General features: G+C 43.9%; 1 protein-coding gene across 6 annotated transcripts; it reads right to left on the bottom strand.

Moving 5' to 3' along the window:
• Positions 1 to 3,213: 3,213 nt before the first annotated feature.
• Positions 3,214 to 21,684, bottom strand: LOC117562239 (bromodomain-containing protein 1-like). 6 transcript variants are annotated; one of them, XM_034240100.1, is made up of 12 exons: positions 21,400 to 21,684; positions 17,655 to 19,038; positions 17,288 to 17,444; positions 17,078 to 17,206; positions 15,677 to 15,805; positions 12,837 to 13,149; positions 11,174 to 11,911; positions 10,223 to 10,352; positions 7,522 to 7,652; positions 5,818 to 5,912; positions 4,595 to 4,755; positions 3,214 to 3,871 (listed from the first exon to the last, which is right to left on the bottom strand). In XM_034240100.1, exons 2-12 carry the CDS (start codon positions 19,019 to 19,021, stop codon positions 3,688 to 3,690), a joined length of 3,534 nt encoding a protein of 1,177 aa, XP_034095991.1. In that variant the 5' UTR covers positions 19,022 to 19,038; positions 21,400 to 21,684; the 3' UTR covers positions 3,214 to 3,687. The 6 variants fall into 6 exon arrangements, with proteins under 6 accessions (XP_034095991.1, XP_034095990.1, XP_034095995.1 ...); XM_034240099.1 differs by having other exon boundaries at positions 17,078 to 17,444; XM_034240104.1 differs by lacking the exon at positions 5,818 to 5,912.
• Positions 21,685 to 22,318: the final 634 nt, after the last annotated feature.

Genomic DNA, 22,318 nt, shown 5'->3' with positions numbered 1-22,318 from the left:
CAGTCTAGTTGCTCCAGAGAAAAATACATAATTGTGTCTCTTAAAGGCGGGGTAGGTAAGTTTGAGAAACCGGCTCGAGAAACACTTGTTATTATATTCCATGGAATGCTCTTAACATCCCGATAGCAATGAATATATTACATTCTTTGACAATAAATACATAACAAAATGTCATCAGTGGAAGCCGGCCCGGCTAAAGTAACTGGATGGCCTACCTGCCTGTCAGCCTTCCATCTGGGCACAAACTTATCTCGTGCCCTCATTGGTCATGTGCGCGTTCCTGTGTGTTGGAGGAGGGGCTCTGTAAGGAAGGGGCAGATTTCTTCCGGTTGTGTATTTTCTAATTCTAGCGCACTCGAGCTGGTTTCTCCAAAATGACCTACCCCACCTTTAAGAGGACGTGTTACGAAAATAGTGGTATTTAAAAAAGTATTAATATGCAAATAAGACACATGATAATATCGTGCAATGTCAGATGTGGATACCTGATTTGGATCATGTTGTTCTGTTTTCGTCTTCAAATCACAATGAGCACGTTTTATTTTGTGACTGCAGTGTTTTCTCTTCATTTCTGCATCATCAGCTGTTTCACAGACAGAACAACAGCGCCACCTGGTGTTCAGCTGGATGTATGAGGGTCAGCTGTTTCAGTTCATTGTGGTTTTACCTCTATTTTGCAATTCAAGTAAAATTGTCACTGTAATCTATATTTGTCGTTCATTATTTATACTTATTTGGAGCCCAGACCTTCCTAAATCCTCCAATGTCTTTTTAGTATTTCATTTTAGAGGGTTTTTTCGTTGTTGTTGCTGGGCAGGATTTGTTTCAAGTACTTAAGTGTGTTATAAAGTTAAAATCTAACTATTTTCATATATTTTAACCAGATTAAAATTACCAACGTGTTTCAATGAAATCTAATGAATGATTATTGATCATTAACAAGATTATTTAAGGGGAAAATAAGGAAACAAAAGAATTAATGGAAATAAAATATTAAAGAAAATTCCCCTAAAATCTTTAGTTATAATAAACGAATAATAATTAAATTTGTATTTGTATTAAGTCTAGCCCTTAAATTGTTCGACAAAATGTGCCACAAAGCATGTTATAGGTATACCTGTGCATTTAATGTAAAGCAAGTTAAAATATGATAAACTGAAAAACAAGTGTTATTAAAATTACGAAACATTTAAATAGTACAAATTAATTAAAAATAAATCCAGAATACAAATTAAAAAAATCCATTGAAAAAATATATTAAGGAAAATTCACCTTAAAATGTATAATAATTAATGAAAAGATTATTGAAAAAACATCTAAGACAATGTCACATTATAACTATTAAAATATGCAGAAATAAAAACTGAATACAAGCGGCCGAGATGGGTTTTCTCCGCAGGGTGTCTGGTGTCTCCCTTAGGGATAAGGTGAGAAGTTCAGTCATCAGGGAGGGACTCGGAGTTGAGCCGCTCCTCCTTCGCGTCGAAAGGAGCCAGTTGAGGTGGTTCGGGCACCTAGTTAGGATGCCACCTGGGCGCCTCCCTAGGGAGGTGTTCCAGGCACGTCCAGCTGGGAAGAGACCAAGGGGTAGACCTAGGACCAGGTGGAGGGATTATATCTCTTCGCTGGCCTGGGAGCGCCTTGGGATCCCCCAGGCAGAGCTGGTTGATGTCGCCAGGGAAAAGAAAGTTTGGGGCTCTCTGCTGGAACTGCTACCCCCGCGACCCGACCACGGATAAGCGGGAGAAGATGGATGGATGGATGGATGGAAGACGGATGGATGGAAGATGGATGGATGGAAGATGGATGGAAGAAAGATGGATGGATGGAAGATGGATGGAAGATGGATGGATGGATGGAAGATGGATGGATGGAAGATGGATGGAAGATGGATGGATGGAAGATGGATGGATGGAAGATGGATGGATGGACAAACTGAAAACGTTTCAGTAATTTTAACAAAAATAAAACATGTTTTTTTTCACAATTATATGAGAGTGTAATTCAATGGAATAAAACCAGGACACGTGCAATCAGTGATTCATAACATATTTTAATTTTTCAGTGTTTTAGTATAAAAATCCCACCGGCCTGCTGTCGGCTGGTCTCCGTCCTGTTGGCTATAATAACTGTGGTTTTTCCCAGAGAATCAGCTAAAGTACCAAATCTATTTACACACACAACATCCACATCCAGAGGGCAACAAAAACAAAAAACAGGAAGTCTACCCATCGCTAACCTGCCAAAATAAAACATCAAACACTATCACCTCACCATTCAGATTTAATGCTATTAATCCCCAAAAATAAACAACAGAAGAAGACGAGGGGCCTCGACGTGTGGCTCCTCGTGTGCCCGTAGTATTCTCTTACAATACTCTCTCTATAAAGTAATGCATATACATTTTCTGCTTTACAATAAATTAGTACAGGCACATTCTCTTCTCTCCTACAGCCGCCTGTAGCTCAGTCCGGGTGGCAAAATGATTCTGTGAGCTTTAAATCATCACGGCACACAAACAAGAAATAATCAGCGGTAAAAAAAAACACATTAGTGGGAAACTTAGTGGGCAGCAGAGGATCTTTTTTTGGTTTCGGTGTGAATGATGCACTTTAGGCATTTTAGACTTTGAGAGCATCTATATAGATTTTATATAAATATGTACAAACGAGGGAAAAAAAGTAGTCCAGTAAAAACATTCATGTAAAAAAAAAACACACACGAAAACAGTTAATGCCAAAGAAGCTTGAGAACTCAATAAGTTACAAAAACCGTAAAAAAGGAGCTGAAATAAAAATGTTCCGTACAGTATGCATGTTTGTTTTCTCTGCGTTAGAGATAGCACCAGCAGAAACACCGTCAGGGTCGTCTCCTCCGACCGGGTTCACATCTGAACCCTAATGTACCAGAACTGAGGGAGTGAATAAATTAGTGTCAGGCCTTGTACAGGATATTTACAGGAGCTGCTGCCCCACACACACACACACACACACACACACACACACACACACACACACACACACACACACACACACACACACACACACACACACACACAACCACACACACACACACACACACACACACACACACACACACACACACACACACACACACACACACACACACACACACACACACACACACACACACACACACACACACACACACACACACACACACCACACACACACACACACACACACACACACACACACACACACACACACACACACACACACACACACACACACACACACACACACACACACACACACACACACACACACACACACACACACACACACACACGCGCGGCAGTGAGATTGTTGCAGCAGTCTTGCAGCACATTTGAAGGAGGTCAGAGGTCAAGTCTGACACATTCAACAGGTTACGTCCTGTGATTCTTCGGTCCTCACAGCCCAGGTTTGAGTCTTTTTATTGTTTGTTATTTGCACCAGCTAACCGAGTCCTTGCATAGCTCTTTGACAAAACAACATGGACGTCACAAGCTACAGTTCAGACGGAGGGGGGGGGGCGAGGGGGGGACATGAACGACATGAAAATGATCCAGTTTTGCAGGAAATGGTAAACATGTGTCTGTGCGTATGAGGCGGAAGCTTGAGTGTCCGCTGTGAAGGTGTTCAGAATGAAAGCTGAGAGAGGAGAGATGGCTGATGGGAGGTTTTATGGGGGGGTTTGTTTTGGGGGGGGGTTCAGTCCGCTGACACGATTCAGGTGGGTCACAGCTCGATCGAAGGCGAGGCGCACAGCTTTCCGGCCTCTGGAGCAGCGAGCCTCCGTCAGCTTGGCTCTGTCGAGGGTCCGGTCGACCCCAAAGGGAGCCATCTTGGATCTAGGAAGCCATTGCCTGAGGAGAGAGGAGACGAGAGGAGGAGACGAGAGGTCAGTGTGATGAAGAGGTGGGAGAAGTACTCAGATCTTGTACTTGAGTAAAAGTAGAAGTACTCAGATCTTGTACTTGAGTAAAAGTAGAAGTACTCAGATCTTGTACTTGAGTAAAATTAGAAATACTCAGATCTTGTACTTGAATAAAAGTAGAAGTACTCAGATCTTGTACTTGAGTAAAAGTAGAAGTACTCAGATCTTGTACTTGAGTAAAAGTAGAAGTACTCAGATCTTGTACTTGAGTAAAAGTAGAAATACTCAGATCTTGTTCTTGAGTAAAAGTAGAAATACTCAGATCTTGTACTTGAGTAAAAGTAGAAATACTCAGATCTTGTTCTTGAGTAAAAGTAGAAGTACTCAGATCTTGTACTTGAGTAAAAGTAGAAATACTCAGATCTTGTTCTTGAGTAAAAGTAGAAGTACTCAGATCTTGTACTTGAGTAAAAGTAGAAATACTCAGATCTTGTTCTTGAGTAAAAGTAGAAATACTCAGATCTTGTTCTTGAGTAAAAGTAGAAGTACTCAGATCTTGTACTTGAGTAAAAGTAGAAGTACTCAGATCTTGTACTTGAGTAAAAGTAGAAGTACTCTGATCTTGTACTTGAGTAAAAGTAGAAGTACCAGAAAGTAGGAATACTCTGTTACAGTAAAGTGAAAGTCGAAAGTAGTAAAGTGGGCTCCTCACCAGCTGCGCTTGCTGTCGAAGAAGTGGACGAGGAAGAGTTTCTCTGCGGACCTGAACTGCATCTGCTCTCCGGCTCTGAGAACGTCCTGGGGGGGGGGCGGCGGGGGAAGCTCCGCCGCGCCCCGCTGCCCCCCCGTCCGCCGCACTCTGGGGGCCGTGATCTGTGACGGCCAAAAAAGAAGAAGAGAGAGAGGAGGATTGGAGTAAGAGCGAGGTTACAGTCTGTCGTTTGTCCAACCCAGGTGAGAAGTAACCACGGCAACGTGTCTCTGCTGAACGACTGTGAAGAGAACGTCTGACTGAAGTAATATCACTGCGACTCTAGCTAGGGAAAAATCATATGGGCTGTTTGTGTGTGTGTGTGTGTGTGTGTGTGTGTGTGTGTGTGTGTGTGTGTGTGTGTGTGTGTGTGTGTGTGGTGTGTGTGTGTGTCTCACACTGCACTGTAACTTTTATTCATGTATCTTTGCTTTTAAATGACTGTTTTTAAATATCATTCCATAATGTGTTTCTGAATGTCTTTCATTTTTGTAAAGCACTTTGAATCGCCTTGTGTTGAAATGTGCTATATATTTAAACTTGCCGTGTGTGTGTGTGTCATAAACTCATCCTGTAGTTGTGTACAAAACGTGACAAACAAAATAAACGCACTATTAGGCTGCATATTGTTTGCTAGTTTGTCTTCTTAATTCAAACGTACTCAGCCCTGCAGAGCTCCGTTGGATAGGAAGATAAGACGTACTTTATTGATCCTAATTTGGGAAATGTTTGCTTTGCAGCAGCATAAAAAACAAGGGAATGTACATAAGAGCAATTAAGACACTAGAAATAAACAATCCAAACTATTTCTGAAGTACAAATGAAATGGGATTAAAAAGTAGAACGTCGAGTAACAAAATATAATGCAGGATATTATATATACATTAATTGTGCAAGAAATGGATTATTCAATATGAAATGGTTCTCGTCAAAGTGGGCGTGGTCAGATCTAAACTGGGTTGGAAACGGACAGAGGCTGACAGGGCGGAGAGTTTCCTGCAGGCGGAGACACAAGCATGCACGAGCCGAGGCGCTCTGAGCGGAGACGCCACAAACAACAAGCAGTCCGTTATGGGCCAAGCTCCCGCGTGGCTGTGAGCACAAATCACGAGCTACTGCACGCACGATGGCAGAGGGGCTGATGGGTAATGAGACACAGAGGGGGGAGACAAGCACTCACTCACCAGGGCGGGGTAGGACGGATATCCACTACATTTAGCCCAAACTAGTTTAAGAGGCTCCAGAACAAATGGAGAGGCAGGGGGGGGCTTCCACACCTCTACAGGAACAACGATAAGCAGGTTATGAAGTATTCAGAGCAACACACACACACACACACACACACACACACTTTTTTAAAGAGTACCTTTAAAAAAACACTTGAGATTCTGATGAAGGAATGTTTTTTTTCAAAGACTGTAAGAACGTGGAAAACCAAACGCAAGAAAATATGTAATGCAACATCAATATGGATAGAGGTGTAGGTATTCAATGAACACATATCATAGATGCAAGTTAAAAACATCGATACAAATAATCATGCTTACGGTTAAACGCCTTTCATTTGTGTCATCACGTCAGTCAAAGCGCAACTCCTTCCTAACAATTACACGTCTATTTGTACAGTTTTTAGTAAGAGGAAAATATTTAGTTGAATCGAAACGAAGTTGTCTCCTTAAAGGTGGGGTAGGTCATTCACTTCAGAAACACTTATATATTCCATGGAATGCTCTTAACTTCCCGATAGCAATGAATACATTAAATGCTTTGACAATAAATACATAATAAATCTAATCTGTGGAAGCCGTGGCGCTGTGAAAAGCTCGACCAATCCTCTGAGCCGGCTAAAGTAACTGGATGGCCTACCTGCCTGTCAGCCTTCTATCTCGTGCCCTCATTGGTCATGTGCGCGTTCGTGTGTGTTGGGGGAGGGGCTCTGTGAGGAAGTGGCAGATTTGTTCCGGTTGTGTATTTTCAAATTCTCGCGATCTCGAGCTGCTTTCTCCATTCTTACCGACCCCACCTTTAAGGACACAAGTATTTCACTGCGTTGGAAACCTAGAGTGCGATTATGAAGAGCTTTGCAGATGTAACTAAGCTCAGATTCCCTCACATTGTCAATCACAGATCAGAGAACAACACAGTTAGTGAGGAGCTTCTGTTTTCTTTGAATGAACTGAGGCTCTCTGTAATCCGCTGTCGTTTTCTAGATCCTACAAATCGAACAGAGTGAGACCTCTTCTCTCGAGTGGATCGTGTAATGTCATTTTCAGAAGTCCTACTTTTGTGTAGTAACTCTAGTATTTCTGTTAATCAAATTGTGATCAAATAAAGCATTGCTTTCTGAATTGTTTATGTTATTCAGCTCAGCTTTGCACATGTTCTTCTGCTGTGTATTTCTTAATATATTATACTTTATTATTCCACCGGATAAAAGTGTTTAATCGAATGAGACTAGATGTGTATGATAAAAACCAGAGATAATCGGCTGAATGGACTGGATGTTGTTGTCCGAGTAGTCGTAATGTGATTCTACAACTCTCTGAACACTTCGATCACATGCTTCCTGTTTTTTTTCACCACTTCCTGTAGGGCTGCAGCTTGGAGTCTCTGCTGACTTCCTGCAGGACCTCGAGGGGCCCCTGAACCTCCGTTTGAAACCCAGTGTGAGTTTGGTAAACTGTATTTAAACCGACTTTAACCTCTCTGTTCATTGGCTCGCGCAGGAGGAACCGTAGAAAGAAAGTGACTGTGAGGGAATAAAACAATATACACCGGCACATTAACAGGGTTAGTATATTTACAGAGTTTTTAATGAGTAAATCAGCGGATGGAAAGCGTGCCGTGCGGTTTCATGCAGGCGGGCGGACGGACGGTGCTCGACTCACCTGGAGACACTTTGGCAGCTTTGGGGAACGCCCCGTTCTCGATGCAGGTCATCAGAGTGCTCTTATCGTCCACCGTGCTCCGTCGAGCCGCCGGCGACCGCCCTTTACCGCTTTTAGGCACGATGACGGTGCTGGAAGAGACGAAGGAAAAGCTAAGGTAAGGGAAAAGGTACGAAACATCTCGAGTGTGGAGGGTCTGAAACTGCGGATAAACTTTCAAACCAAAGTAACTAAATACTTGTAGTGGCCAAAATCCCAAAAGTTTGTCAAAAGTGATTGTTCTTGGCCACATGTAGAGCTTGGGCCTGGAAGCAGTGTCAGACTCGCAGCACACAATCCACTGGACGTCTCCGTTGCTTTTCAACGTTTATTTCCAGCAAAACAATATTTAACATAAACTTAAACAGCAGATCCTAATAATCTGTATTTGACTAAGTATAAGGTTGCGTCTGCGTGTCAATGACGGTATTGCTGCTGCCTGCTGCTCTCCCGTCACACACCGCACCTCCAACTTAAAGCCCCGCCCCCTTCACCTGAGCAAAGCACACCTCCAACTTAAAGCCCCGCCCCCTTCACCTGAGCAAAGCACACCTCTCACTGAAACAGAAAAATGCATTAATAAAGGTTCCAAATAAATCAAAACAAAATAAACTTAAATGCGGCTCCTACACACTAAAACTAAATATCCCAAGCTTCCTGTTAGTGTGATCATTTAAATTACAGCAAGGTCTTTCTAGTAGTTTTATTTTATTATATTTCTTCTCATTTTCAGCACATGCAAAATGATTTCTTACAGTCGATCGACGAGAGAAAACAAAAGTAAAAAGGGTAATATTTGTTTTAATATTCTTGTGTTTTACGAGAAGATAAAGTGTTTTCTTGTTAGAACGGGAAAACAATTAAAATACGGTGTTTCTCAAACTTTACATGTAAGGAATATCAAAGCCGAATCAAAGGTTAGGCTTCCAGTACAGGACATGGGGTGTTTCTCAATGTCAAGGAAGGATGCTCCAGAGCCACTATTTCAAGGATGCTACGCCATCGAGTGCCGCCGAAGGACTGTTCCAATGTCCAGGCTCCTTGGAATTCTACCGAGCCCGGCGTCCTTCGTAGCGAGACATTTCGAGGCTGCACATGTGTATCCTCCGCGGTCTTAAAATCCCCACAATGCTTTGCGCACGGACCAATTTCCCAAAATCTGTGTTGGCACATTTAAGGCGCGGCCTCTCATATGACGCACAACTGCACACTTGCTCGCCTCTTCCACTCTTCGTTCTCCGAATGCCAGGAAGGATTCTTGCCTAGCTTCTGAAGGAAGTGACTCGGAAGACCTGTCCTACCAAGGAAGCGTCCTCGACATTGAGAAACACCCAGTGAGTTAAAAAAAGGGAATCTGTTTTTATACAACTTGGTATTTTTGCTCCAAGTCCCCTGTAGACCTCAGCTACTAACTTCTCCTGTCATATCGTCATCGCTGAAGGAAATGATTGCAAAACTATCCAGCTGATACCAAAGCAAATACCTCGTATGTGTAAACCAGTGGCGACTGGACATTAGGGGCAGGTGGGCACAGCCCCACCTAGTGTCAGCAGGAAGTATTAAAATAATGATTACAACAAAATGCAAAAAATTCATTAAAATATATCTAAAATATATTTTAAGATCATGTTTAATAATCTGATTCGTCTCATTGTTGTTTTAGTATGTGTTCTTCTAATTAGTGTCTACAGTGTGTGCCTATTGAGCTGTTTAGAGCCATGTGGGACAAAACCCGATCCTGCCCCTCCCTCTCACTGTCTAAGTGAACGGTGACTATAAAAACTACACTGCGCATGCTCAGAGTATTTTCCTATTTAATGTATATGGCAAAAAATAATGACCATAGGGGCATAGAGCTGCCATCCCCACCATACGTCATCTCACATCATTCAGAGCTGATTGGCTGTAAGTACGTGTGCCGCGAAAAGTGTGGTGTGTGAAGAGCAGGTGAAGAGGAGGAGAGAGACTCGTCCTAAAACCAGGAAGTAAGCTGCGCATGGCTTCCCTCCACAAAAAAGCAATGAGATTTCTCTATAGGATTTTAGAAAATAGCTCAAAATAAGATCTGTGGGAAACGTAGCTGTTAGATACATGCACGTTTTGTTCAGTCGGATAATATCCACATGTCTACCCTACTTTTATCATTTTCGAATCATAAATCCATCATTTAGATTTATGATAGACTTTTGAAACTACAAGAACATAAGGAGGACTTTTACAAAAAAGTAATAGAGATGTTTGTCCAGAAGGATAGGCAAATGGACTTAATCTTCAAGTCAAGGTAAGACCGCAATTTTATTGAAACTGGGATCTTACTGAGAGAGAACAATTCAATATTTAAATGATACAATTACATTTGTTGGGTATCCTTCTATTGAACTGTCTGTTTAAAATGAATTGAAGCATCAGACTAAAGAGGCTTTTGAAAATAATATTATATTTTGATTTAGGTCAAAATATAATATTTGTAAACCTGAAGAGTCAGAGCCTCAGCAGCCATGAACCTCACTGCAGAAGCTTATATATAGACATCTAAGTGTTTTTGTGCCCCACCACTTTTGTACATATAGAAACGCCACTGGTGTAAACCTACTTGGTAATAAAACCGATTCTGATTCTGATGAGTCCCATCACAGTGTCTGTTCTTTTCCTCCGCACTCACCTGGTGCTGCAGAGGACGCTCCCGCTGGAGGAGATGCTCGACTCGGAGGCACAGCGGCGCCGAGGCTCCAGCAGTCGTGGAGACGGAGAGATTTCCCCTTCTTCCTCCACCACAAAACCGTTCACTATGCCTGAAGGTAAAAGAACAGAAACATTGTCAGTATAGTTCAGGGTTATGGGTACACACCAAGGCCCCAGGAAGTGCGCTGGACTCTGTGCCCAACATTCGTTGTGTCAAAACGGCGGTACTGCAACTTCCGTATCAGTCTGTGACGTCACCCGGCCCAAAACAACTTTCTTCCATTGACTAACATTGGGAAAGAGACGTCTGTAAATCAGACGTCTTAAGGGGCGCATGCTCTGTGAGCGCACATACCAAGCACCCAGGAAGTGCGCCGGACTCTTTGAGGAAAATATTCGTTGTGGCCAAATGGCGGTACTACACTTCCGTACCGTCGCTGGGCCCGGAAACACTTTTTCCCATTGACTAACATTGGGAAAGAGACGTCTGTAAATCGTTGGGTAATTTTTTTTAAACTAAATGAACTACCCAGTATGAACGTTTGTATAGCCCTTATTAAAAACATTCGGTCCTCAAGTTGTAAAATGTGCTAATAACGTTATTCTGAGAGTTATTTCCCTCTGCATTATGAACGCGCATCTAACCCACGGGACCGCGCCGCCCGGCACGTTCATGTGACGTGTTCAGCACTACATGAGTTTATCGTTACCCATGGATTCACAATAAGAACGGATTATATGATTATATGAATACTTTCGTGACGTTTCGCTCCCTCAAAAGTTGGGCCATTTTGTCTTCATGCGCCAATGAGCAGCTCTCATAGGAAAGAACGAGGCCCCGCCTAAGATATTCATTGCCGTATCTACCCTGTAGCTACTGAGCATATGACAATAAAGCCTTTGAATCATTAACTGAAACACGAGTCCTTACCTGTGCCGAGGCGTTTTATCGGCGACTCCTCGTCCTCCTCGTCTCCGTCGGCGCTGCTGCTGCGTCTCCTCTTCTTGGGCAGCAGCAACGTCTCCAGGCGAGGGATCACCACCGACAGGAAGGTTTTGGCACCGAGCGGCGACGACACGACGGACGCCCCCTGATTTTTGTGAGGTTTCTGGGGGCTGGCGCTCTTGGACTTGCGGAAGAAGACGTTGTTGTTGCGTCGGTTACAGGCGCCAGAGGCTCTGATGTGGATGTCGCCGTTGGAGAGAGGCGGGTCGGGGGCGTGTCCGTTGGGCTTGTTGGGGGACTCTGAGGTAGATGTGTCGCCGTCGAGCTCCATGGGGACGCCAGGTTTGACGGACTCCAGAGGTTTCGAGTCACCAGACGAGGAGTGGAACTGCGACAGCGACGCTAACAGCTCTAACGTGGGCGAAGGGGAAGGCTTTTTCTCGGGGGGCGAGCAAGGCTCTGCCGGGGGTTCAGGTAGTTGTTTCTCCTCTGATTCTGATGAGTCAGGCTTGGGGGCCGTCGCTGGTGTCGTCTTTCTGAGGGAGTTCTTGAGGCTCATCTCGCTGCGCACCTCCATGATGGTCTTCTTGAGCAGCTTGAGCCTCTTGCTGCGGGACGGGCTGTGCTTCATGGCCGTGCTCAGGTCCAGCTTCTCCAGCAGCTCCTTCAGCTGCTCCTCCAGGGGGGTCAGCCGGCGGTACGAGGGGCTCAGCAGCCGGTCCACTGAGGGAGACATCAGGTAGTAGCATCAGTATTAGCTCCATAACATCAATCAGGCACAGCTAATAATATATATACTGTTATTTTCTAAATGAATGTTTTGGTGTTTAAAATGAAAATCGTCTAAAAAGGCCATCTCGTTCTTTAAAAGTCAAAGTTGATTACTTTATGTAACTTGTTTTGTCAGTCCAAAATGCAACTAGATTAAGTTTCATGTAGGATCATTTGTTGTTGGGTTGAAGGTTTGTTGGTAAGGTTTAAAACAAGACTACAAATATGTTGACCATGCATCGTCTCTAAAAGTCAAAGTTGATAACTTGTTTTGTCAGTTGGAAATGCAAGTAAATTAAGTTTGATATAGTACAATTCAGAGTGAAGCTAGCAAACATTTTTGAGAGAATTCAAATCTAAAAACAGTCTTTTCTGCCACTTTTGTATGAAAATATAAACGGCAAATGTTTTGTTGTTGCTGGAGGTTTGATGGTTAGGTTTAAAACAAAACTACAAATATGTTGACCATGCATAAGTCCACCCATTAGTCAGCGGTGGAATGTAACAAAGCACACAAATGATCACCACTGCCCGATAAGTAGACAAAACTCCAGCAGAGATTCAGATCCCAACAGGCGAAATTAAATAAACTAGGATCAAAACATGCTACCGGAGAAATGACTTTAACAGTTAATTGATTATCATTTCTTTCCTTGATAGATTTTCTATTTCCTAATCCGATCCAATCAAACTTTAAAAAGTTGACCGAAGTGCTGTACATCAATAAATATATATGAAAAGCAGCATAAATACATTTAGACAAAACCGATCGGACAAAAATAAACTAATGTAAAAGCACGGTAAAATAAATCCATACGTGTAGCCACAGACTGAAAACCCTCATACATGTAAAAACACAACTAATGATCTCTCGTACCTTCCTCCCAGGAGAAGGGGGTTGGCGCCGCTGGTTTTGGGGCTTCGGGGAGATGCAGCCCGCTGGGGAAGTCGAAGCCGATCCTCTCCACCTCTCTGCGGGCTCTGCGGAGGATCGCCCCCCCGTGGTCCTGCATCCGCTGAGCTGCCTTGTGGAAGAACGTGTCCTTGCTGTTGTACTTCATGCAGTTGGAGATGACGAGGTTGAAGTCGGCCTCGAAGTCGTCCAGGCTCCCGTACTCGTGAGCGTCGATGCGTTTCCTCATGGTGGAGAAGTCCATGGGGTTCTTCACGTGGTCCAGGTAGTCCGAGACCTGCAGGAGACACAAGAGGACACGTTGGAGACCGAGAGAGACTTTCAGAGATCCACTTTGTACAATGTGTGCCAGTCGATGAGTCGTTTAATAGCAGACATCTATTGCCACAATGTCTTTTTCACCATAATGATTTACCCTTTTCATAACAGCTAGTAGCGTTATACTTACAGTGGAAACTACAATGGGCTCCAGATGGAAAGCACAGACCTCTGTCAACCCATGGTGCATTCAGGTGCTCCTCGGATGGTCCCCGTTTAGCTAAATCGTTTTTCAGACTTGCGCTTTAGGTCGTAACGCGGAAACACATTGATGGCTGTTTCTTCTTTCTGAGGCGTTTATATGAATTTTCCAAGTAGGGAACTCATTTTTCCAGATTTTTACGACACCACATGAATGCAGCACAAAAGTCTCTTTAGTCAAAATGCTATCAAACATTGTACATCATTTTTGTATGTGCCCCGTCATTCAGATCCGCTTCGAATTCAATCAGTTTATTCATGGCCCAAACTAAAACCAGGGGTGCCCAACCAGTCGATGTGTCTAAAAATAGAACAACAATATTCTGTTTTATCGTTAATGTCCTATAACATAATCTTCCCGTGCCAGAATAATGCACTTGAACGCACCAAAGCTTTGTGATTGGCCGGCGTGACCCCATGTGTCGGGGCGTGGCTGGTGGGCACTATTTCGCTGACGTTGTCCGTGGCAACAGGAGTGACAGTCCGCACACACAAGAGACCGCAATTATGGCAGAAGCAAAAAAAGCCCAACATATATAATGTTCACTCCGAGCGGGAGGATGATTATTTTTGTATCTATTCCAATTCAAAGTCCATCTGTCTCATCTGCAATGCGAGCGTGGCTTTATCGAAGAAGAGTAATTTAGGAGCGGCATTTCAAAACAGTGCACAAACGTTACGAGACGGAATTCCCTCCTAATTCTGCCCTACGCTCCAAAAGGGGAGGGGCCTGAAAGGACAGCTAAATGCACAGCAGTCCATTTTCACCAGGCCCAACAACAAGAGCAAGGCTGCTACCAGAGCATCTTATCGTGTCAGTCACGTTCTTGCGAAACACATGAAGTCTTTCAAAGACGGCGAAGTTGTGAAAGAAGCATTCCTGGAGGCTGCGACGCGCTTTTGGGGGACAGTAAAAATAACAGAAGCATCTCAACAGGTTTTTGATATAATAAAAACTCAAGTTAGATACCGTTATTAATCAGCTGCAGAGGTCGCGTTAACCGAATATATTCCGTCTATGACGTTTTTTTTTTAACAATGGCGGACAAATCTGAAAGCAGTCCGTCATTTTGACTGATTAGAACAAACTCGGAACAGCGCCAAAGTTCCCCCGCAGCGAGGCTCCGGTGTTATGCCGTGTTATGCATGCCCTCCAAAAAGGAAATGATACCGTTTCCAAACCTAACTGTGCCGTACAGATCATTGAAATGTCTGTGAGTTTTGGCTTTACGCTGTGCACGCTCCCGCGAGGTGCAACAGCCATGAACTGTCCCCCCCCCCCCCCTCGTCAGAGTTGTGTAAAGGCCGACGGGTAATTCTGGATTTTGACGGAAGTTTTACGATCCTGTCCGTCAAAATGACGGGCAGCGAAAAAGTCTAGCGCAACCTCTGATCAGCTGTAAGTTTTAGTTTGTTTGAACTTATTCATTATAATTATTGTACAACATGGTATAAGAATGCAAACATTAAGATCTGTTCTGTTTACATTGATTATAGTCTATTATCAATTCAGGTTAAGAAGCTAGTGTTGCTTGCATCCTATTTTAAAGGCATTTCTTTTTATACTCTAATAAAATGCAACAAAAAAGGGTTTGATTCTATTAATGTTGTCTCTTTTATTGCACGTTGGCAGCAGATTCCTGAGTAGCTTCAGATCTGAGTTGTCTTATTAGTAAGGCTAATTTATACTTTTGTAGCAACACTATTTTTATATAATGGCAAAGAAAGGGTTCAGAGTCTTTTCTTTTCTTCCTGAGTCATCTGTGGCAGCACTGTTCAATGTTTCTTGAAAACATTACCCACTGTAGTGACGTGTGAATAAACACCAACTCTGTATCAACAACACTGTTGTGTAACTTCAGTTAAATACTTGTATGTGTGTAGATTAGAAAGAGGTAAGATAAAGGATCTGCAGTATTTTATGAAGTATTAATCGTAGAAAGGTCAGTTTTAAACAAGTAGAAGTGTGTATTCACCTGGTAGCAGGCTGTCAGTAATGGCTACGCCTCTCTATTGGGACTGGTAGATCTCGGCAGACTGGCAACTTTAAAAGTAGCTCTCGGTTCAAAAAAGGTTGGGCACCCCTGCCTTAAACAATATTGTATGTATATAGTGCCTGTAGGTTTTCTTTCCTAACCTTGCTGAAAGACAGACAATTAAACCAAAACAAACCATAGCCTCCTTAGTAGATACATTCACATATGTTTTCACCATGGCTCCACATCCACAGTGTAATTGACGTACGATAACTCAGATATTTGAACAGACTGATAAACGAGGCAGACCTCCTTGACGTTGACGGGCTGAGCGTAGATGCTGTACTGGTCCTTCTCCTGCAGCTGACTGAGCACGGCTCGCAGCAGGATGTTGAAGGGGGTCAGCTGGACCTCCAGCGCCGACTGCTGCAGCTTCATCTGACGGGAGAACACAAGTTAGCGTCGTTTTTTTTACCGTGCCTTTTCAAGTGGTGGCTCCAACACTATGGAGCTCTCTCCCTATTGACATCCGCTCTGCTGTCTCTGCAGAAGCTTTTAACAAAACTACTGAATAACTATCTTTTTACATTGGCTTTTGTTTCTACTTGAGATGTGTGTGTTCGGTTCTTATGTTTGTTCCTTTCGGGACTCCACGTGGTCTGTGTTTTTATGGTTGTTATTGTATTCATGTTTCTGTGGTCTTAGTTTTTAACTTTTCTTCTTTCTTGTGAAGCACTTTGTGAATTCTATTTCTGTGAAAGGTGCGATAGATGAGAGTAACACATGCGTCACTTCTGGGCAAAAAGTACGGCTCCGCCCACTTTTGGGGGGAACCAAAGCTGTCATTTGAACGGCGGTCAATTCAAATTCTGAAGTTTTTACCAATCCGATCAGAAATGTAAGAAAACCGTGGATTTCTGGATCTTCAAAGCGCCCGGTTACTACGGCCAGTCAGGCGAACTATTACATTAAATCACTGGAAATTGACGATCGGGCTCGATATATGGGTAAATTAAAATCAGTTTTAATTGTTTGCCAGACTTCCGAATTTGAATTGATCGCCATTCAAACACAGCGTTGTTTCCCCCCAAAAGTGGGCGGGGCCGTGATTTTCACCCGGAAGTGACGCAGGTGTTTCTCTCATCTATACTAAATAAACTTATTATTTTTATTTGTTTAAACAAAACATTTTCGTGGTACAGAAGTCACATGACAACGACCACATTTAGGTGTTTGAGGAACATAACATAGGTTAGTGTGATCAAATGTGTATGCAAATCAAAGAGGGCAGTCCCCTTGATGTTACGTCTCAATAATCTTTCAAACTAAAATCCAACTAATGAACAAAATCTGGTAGGTTTTGGTGAAATTGGTAGCAAATATAAAGCCTTATTATGTATATATAAATACTCCTTTTATGATTCAAACTCAGAAAAAGACTTTCTTTGTGTAAATAATAATGTTTCTGCGGTACAAACAGCAAATATAAGCATGTTTAAGTCAAATAAAACACATATTTCACAAACAGTGGAGTGATCAAATGTGTAAGCACAGCCCAAGGGGATTATACTTTAAACTTTTTAAATACGTTAGTTCAGAAATCAAATGTATCACTCAAACCTGGACGGCTTTTGGTGAAAATGTTCGTAACTACATAGCATCATTATGAATTTAACCCATTGTTATTTTATTCAGCTGAAGTGGCTGTACCTCCTCTCTCTTCAGCTTCTCTCTCTTCCTGATGAGCTCCAGCAGCAGGCGCGCTCGCTCCAGGTCGTGGCGGAGGCGGTGCCACTCCTTCAGCTGCTCCTTCAGCGCCTGATTCGTCTCCATGCGATTCTGCAGCGGACAAACCAACTTAATTGGAGCGGGTAGAACGACATTAACAGGACAATGCTCCGCTATGTCGGCAGCACTGACCAACTTCTTGACTTTGGGAGGCTGAGGGTTGGCCTGCAGCCGGCGGATCAGCGGCACATTGTTCCTCGACTGCCTCTTCTGCACCCAGTAGCTCATTACTCGCTCCACGAAGACACGCTTCCTCTGAACCGCCACCTGGTTCAGGATGGTGTCGAAACTGATGGGGAAACAATGAAATGTTCTTCCATTAACACTTAGAATTAAAGAGCAACATTCTCTATATTTTAAGCTTTATATTATTGTTATCTGCATTAAGTCGGTTATGATGGTCAGACTGCTGTTTATTGACCCGTTAAACTCCTATTACATGATTTCTGATCATTCCAGGTTTATACAGCATTATGTTGAACAGGAGTTCAGTGCCTACCTTGAAGCAGTGATACTGGGCCCAGTGTTGGTGGGGGTCTCATGCTCTGGTTCTGGCTCCCCTCTTTTACTCTTCTTCTTCTGCCAGCCTTTGCCCCGGTACTTCCCCCTCTTGTCGGCCCTCTTGTGGCAGGCTCCATTTTTGGGATGCGGCTTGTCGTAGATGGTGAGCGGCCGGCGGTCGCAGCCCTCGGGCGTGTGGCTGCAGCAGTAGGCGGTCTTTTTCACAGAGAAGGTAGCGGAGCCGGACGACGTCACTTCTTTGACGGGCTCCATCTTCATGTAGAGGCCGGCCCTCTGGGCGCAGCTGACATGGAAGGCGGTGTAACAGTTGATTTTGTCGCATTGAATGCACGCTCCTGCACCCTTCTCTTTACACAGGTAGCAGGTGAGCTTCCAGCGCGCCGGTGGGATGTTACGAACACCGTCGATGGGCTCGATGAAAACAGTGTCAGAGAAGCCGACCTCGGGCACCCACAGGGCGCATGCTACATGGCCCCAGCGGTCATCGTCAGTCTTCTTCATGGCTCCGCCTCTGTTGGGGCAGAAGACACACTCAGAAGGCCGCAACGGACGCTGCAGGCAGTGGCGGCACAGCCACTGGCCCTCGGGGATGTACGGCACGCCGTAGCACTCCTGATGCACGGCGATGTTGCAGGAGTCACAGAAGAGGATGACGTTACTGTCAGCTCCGTCTCCATCCATGCAGATGCAGCAAACAGCGTCTTCGTCCACCAGCGACTGCAGGTCGCTCTGACCCTGCGTAGCTGCGTACGACTCCTTCTCAAAGCGGTCCATGAGGAACTCAAACAGGTTGTGAGACACCTGACTGATGCCATCGTTCTTCCTCTTCTCATTGAAGAGCTCCAACCAGGCGTAGTCTTCCTCGTCCATATCGTACTCCACCTCCTCGTCCAACTCCTCCGCCGTCCTTTCCGTGTATTTGTAATACGCCGACGGCCTCCTGGGCACCACCGGAAGGTTGTATTCCACCGTTCTAACCTTTGCCTCCAACAGGCCGGTGGTGCTGCTGTGTGTGCTGGTGATACCGTGTGAGGCCATGAGTGCAGCGTTCTTCTTCTGCTGGTTGTTTTTGAGGCGCACAGAGCGCACCAGGACCTGCTGGGGCTTCTCGTTGTTCTCCTTGTTGCTGTTGCACTCCATGATCTCCTGCGCCGTGGGGTCGTCGTCGGAGATGACGTCCATCTTGTCGTAGATGCTGAGCCGGTGAACGCGGCCGTCCACCTCCAGCTCTACAATTCTCTGCGCCTCTGCATATGTCAGCGTCTCGCGGTTTGGCGACGGCTTGATGGGAGAGGAATCTCTCTTCAGCACCGCAGGCCGGTGATGGCGAATTTTCTTCTTCATTATGAAGCCTAAAGACCCTGAAATCCAGAAAAACACTGAATGAAAGACTCGTAGGATGCTGTGGCAGCGTTTCCCATCATTAACTCTGCAGAACAACAACCAGTACACAGAGCAGGGTCTAACAGAACCTGCAGTAACGATTAATATCCTCAACCCTCAATGAGACATTGCATAAGTAATGATGGGCAGCTTGTGTTTACACAACGATGTCATCACCTCTTCCCGCCTTTAATCATAGGACGAGGACCAGAATTATTTCCAGTCGAAACACACATTTCATCTTTGCGAGTTAGTTGGAATTCTGATACAGAACAAGCGTAAAACACATTACATTTAGCCCAGGCTTTTACAATAAGTGCATTCGACCAAGAAGACACAAACTTGAAGAAAACAGAATCATAAGTACATCAGGTTTCAGAGAGCCAAAACATTTCAAGTGCTACTCAACTGGCTTTAGATAAGCCAGCCCTTTATAAACACTATCAATGTTTTACTAATGCAGATAACCTCAAGGACCTCATTACAAAAGAGCTTATCACTAATTGACCATTCGTTATATGTGCTACTACTACAAAAGAAAAGGACGCGTGGGGATTGGATAAAGTGCAACAGACGAGCCCACGGAAACTTCTGTCCACACAGCCAGCTGGAGCAAACTCCAGTGAGCGGACAGACCGGGAGAGGAAGGTGGGAACCCCCCCTGCTAGGACCTCAAGCTTAGCAACCACTTAGACTGCTCCTGGATGACGTCTGGTTATAGGAACATACTATGGAAGAAATAAGAAACTGCTGTGACAGCTATTGCAATTGACGGCCCAGGACTGCAGTGAGGAAGGAGACAGACTGTGTTTACATTAACAACACCTGGCAAACAGAGATGTTTCCCTGATGTTCATTTATTCCACATTGTTTTGGTAGCTGCCGGTTACATTCCTGAACATGTGCTACTGTCCTGTAGCGTGCATCTCTTGCAGCACAAATGGACCGCACTGCATTGTGTTGTGCAACCATGACTCTTAGAAGGCAAATAAATGATCCTTGGATGATACAACAGGTTTCATATTGATCACCTAACTGTGTTTAACAAAGACTACAAAACCAATGAATCAGTCAGTGAACTCTGTGAGAGGTTTTTTGTTAACACAGCAACACCTTTTCCTTGGATAGAGAATGCAACAAAGTGCAAACACTAAAGTACAAAGGACAACTACCCTAAAGTTGTACTTCAGGATTTCGGTTTTATAATACTGAACTACATTTCGACACATATATTGGATCACTTCAGTTTCCTATAAGGTTGCAGGTTTTTATTATACAATACATGAATAACTGAAGGATTATAATTCAGTTATTTAGTACACTAAATAGGACATTCTTCATAACAAGTACTTTGAGTAAGTTAATACTTTTGTGTTTAAACTCAAAATCTTGAAAGCAGGAATAATACACAGTACTTTAAAAGCCGGTGATATTTCCGATGCATGTCTTAAAATATCTGAGTGCCTTTTCCACCACAGTGTGTGTGTGTGTGTGTGTGTGTGTGTGTGTGTGTGTGTGTGTGTGTGTGTGTGTGTGTGTTGCAACATCCCCTGCAACATTTAGCGTGTTCCATGTTATCTGTCCATCTAGTATGTTGACAGCAGATGAAACAGAATGTGTCTACACAGCTGCTTTTCCCCTTTATTGTGCAACTTAAACATAAACAGTATTGGCCCGTTAGTGTACTCTGAGGTTCGGGTTTAATTCATGAGAGCATGATGTCAGTTGGCTGCTGCAGAGTGTATTTAAAGGGGGCGGAAACAGATTGGCACTGCGATAGCGTTCACTTGATGAATGAAAGAAATGTGCCCAGAGCAACACACAACTCATATCCGACTGCAGCGAGCCTCCGGCGGGCTCAGCTGCTCCGCATGAAGCCGCAGAGAGCTGCTGGTTTTCGGAGAATGCTCGGCTAACAGCAGCTCGTTCGGTTTCTCTAGGTTGAATGGTATGCTAGCCACTAGCTACCGTTAGCTCCTCTTTAACCAAAACACAACGTTTATGTTCTCTTATTTCTAGTCACAGCTTTAACGTGAAACACTCCAAACATGTTTGTTGGAAGAAACCACGACCAGGCGGTGTCCTTTCCTCGGTGTCCTCCCTCTCCTTTGGTCGGTTAAACGCATTAGGACACTCCGTCCACAAACTAGCCTGCTAGCATTACAGCTAACTGAAGGGGGGGGAGGAAATATGGCGACAAACACAACAAGAAACTGCCTCTTTTTGGGTAAAATAAAGGCCTTTCTTCAGAGCAGCAATGCCTGGTTTTAGATGTAAACCAGCCCGCACTGTTTGGGGGTGATAATAAAGACTTGAGGGTGGAGTGAGACTGAACTTACCTCGGTATTTTCACGAATTCAGCTTATAAAAACAGCAGCAATGGCGGCGCGGCCTGCGGAGCGAAGCGGCAGTTAAATCCACATTCAGTCCGTTTATCATCCAACGGCTAGCGCTGAACCGAGTGCAGATGGAGAGAGAGCCACGGGTATCCAGGGCGACGGAGCCGGTTCTCAGGGTGTTATATTTCACTGTGCACAGGGTTATTACTGATGTGTAATAACGTGAAGAAGAGGTGAGAAGCGGCAGAGCTCAGCGGCTGCCCAAGCTTCTCTTCCCCCAACAACAATGCGGTTGTGCGAGACCTTACGTCATGACGTCATAGCGTAAACCACTATGTGGGTACGCCGGGGGGCTTTTCCAGTTTGCAGTAAATACATAAGCTGTGGTGTAAAGTAACTAAGTACATTTACTCAAGTACACCATTTTTTGTTTACACTTGTACTTTACTTGAGTATTTCTACTCCACTATAATTGAGGTAAATAGTGTACTTTTACTCCACTATATGTATCTAGTCCTTTAGTTACAGATATATATTAATGATAAACAATATGATCAACTCTTAAATCAGACGTTAGTTCCACCTGGAGTAAATTCACAAGCTACCCTGCAGTATACAAAGTCATTCAAACTAGCTGCACCTTAACCAGCTTTGACAACACTTTAATCCATCAATAATTATAAAATATATCACATATATTATCCTGAAATGGACGAATCTGCACTATGACTACTTTTACGTTTGGTACTTTAAGTATATTTAGATCCCAAAACATTGTAACTTTTACTTGAGATACATTTTGTATGCAGGACTTTTACTTGTAACAGAGTATTCCTACACTCTCCAATTACTGTACTTATGTAGTTTAGTACTAAATGATGAACTGGATGTATAAAATGTGTCCTCATTCTTAAGCTTA

Source organism: Gymnodraco acuticeps, unplaced genomic scaffold (assembly GCF_902827175.1).
Source record: "Gymnodraco acuticeps unplaced genomic scaffold, fGymAcu1.1, whole genome shotgun sequence".
Taxonomy (NCBI): domain Eukaryota; kingdom Metazoa; phylum Chordata; class Actinopteri; order Perciformes; family Bathydraconidae; genus Gymnodraco; species Gymnodraco acuticeps.
This window is presented reverse-complemented; position numbering and strand designations above follow the sequence as displayed.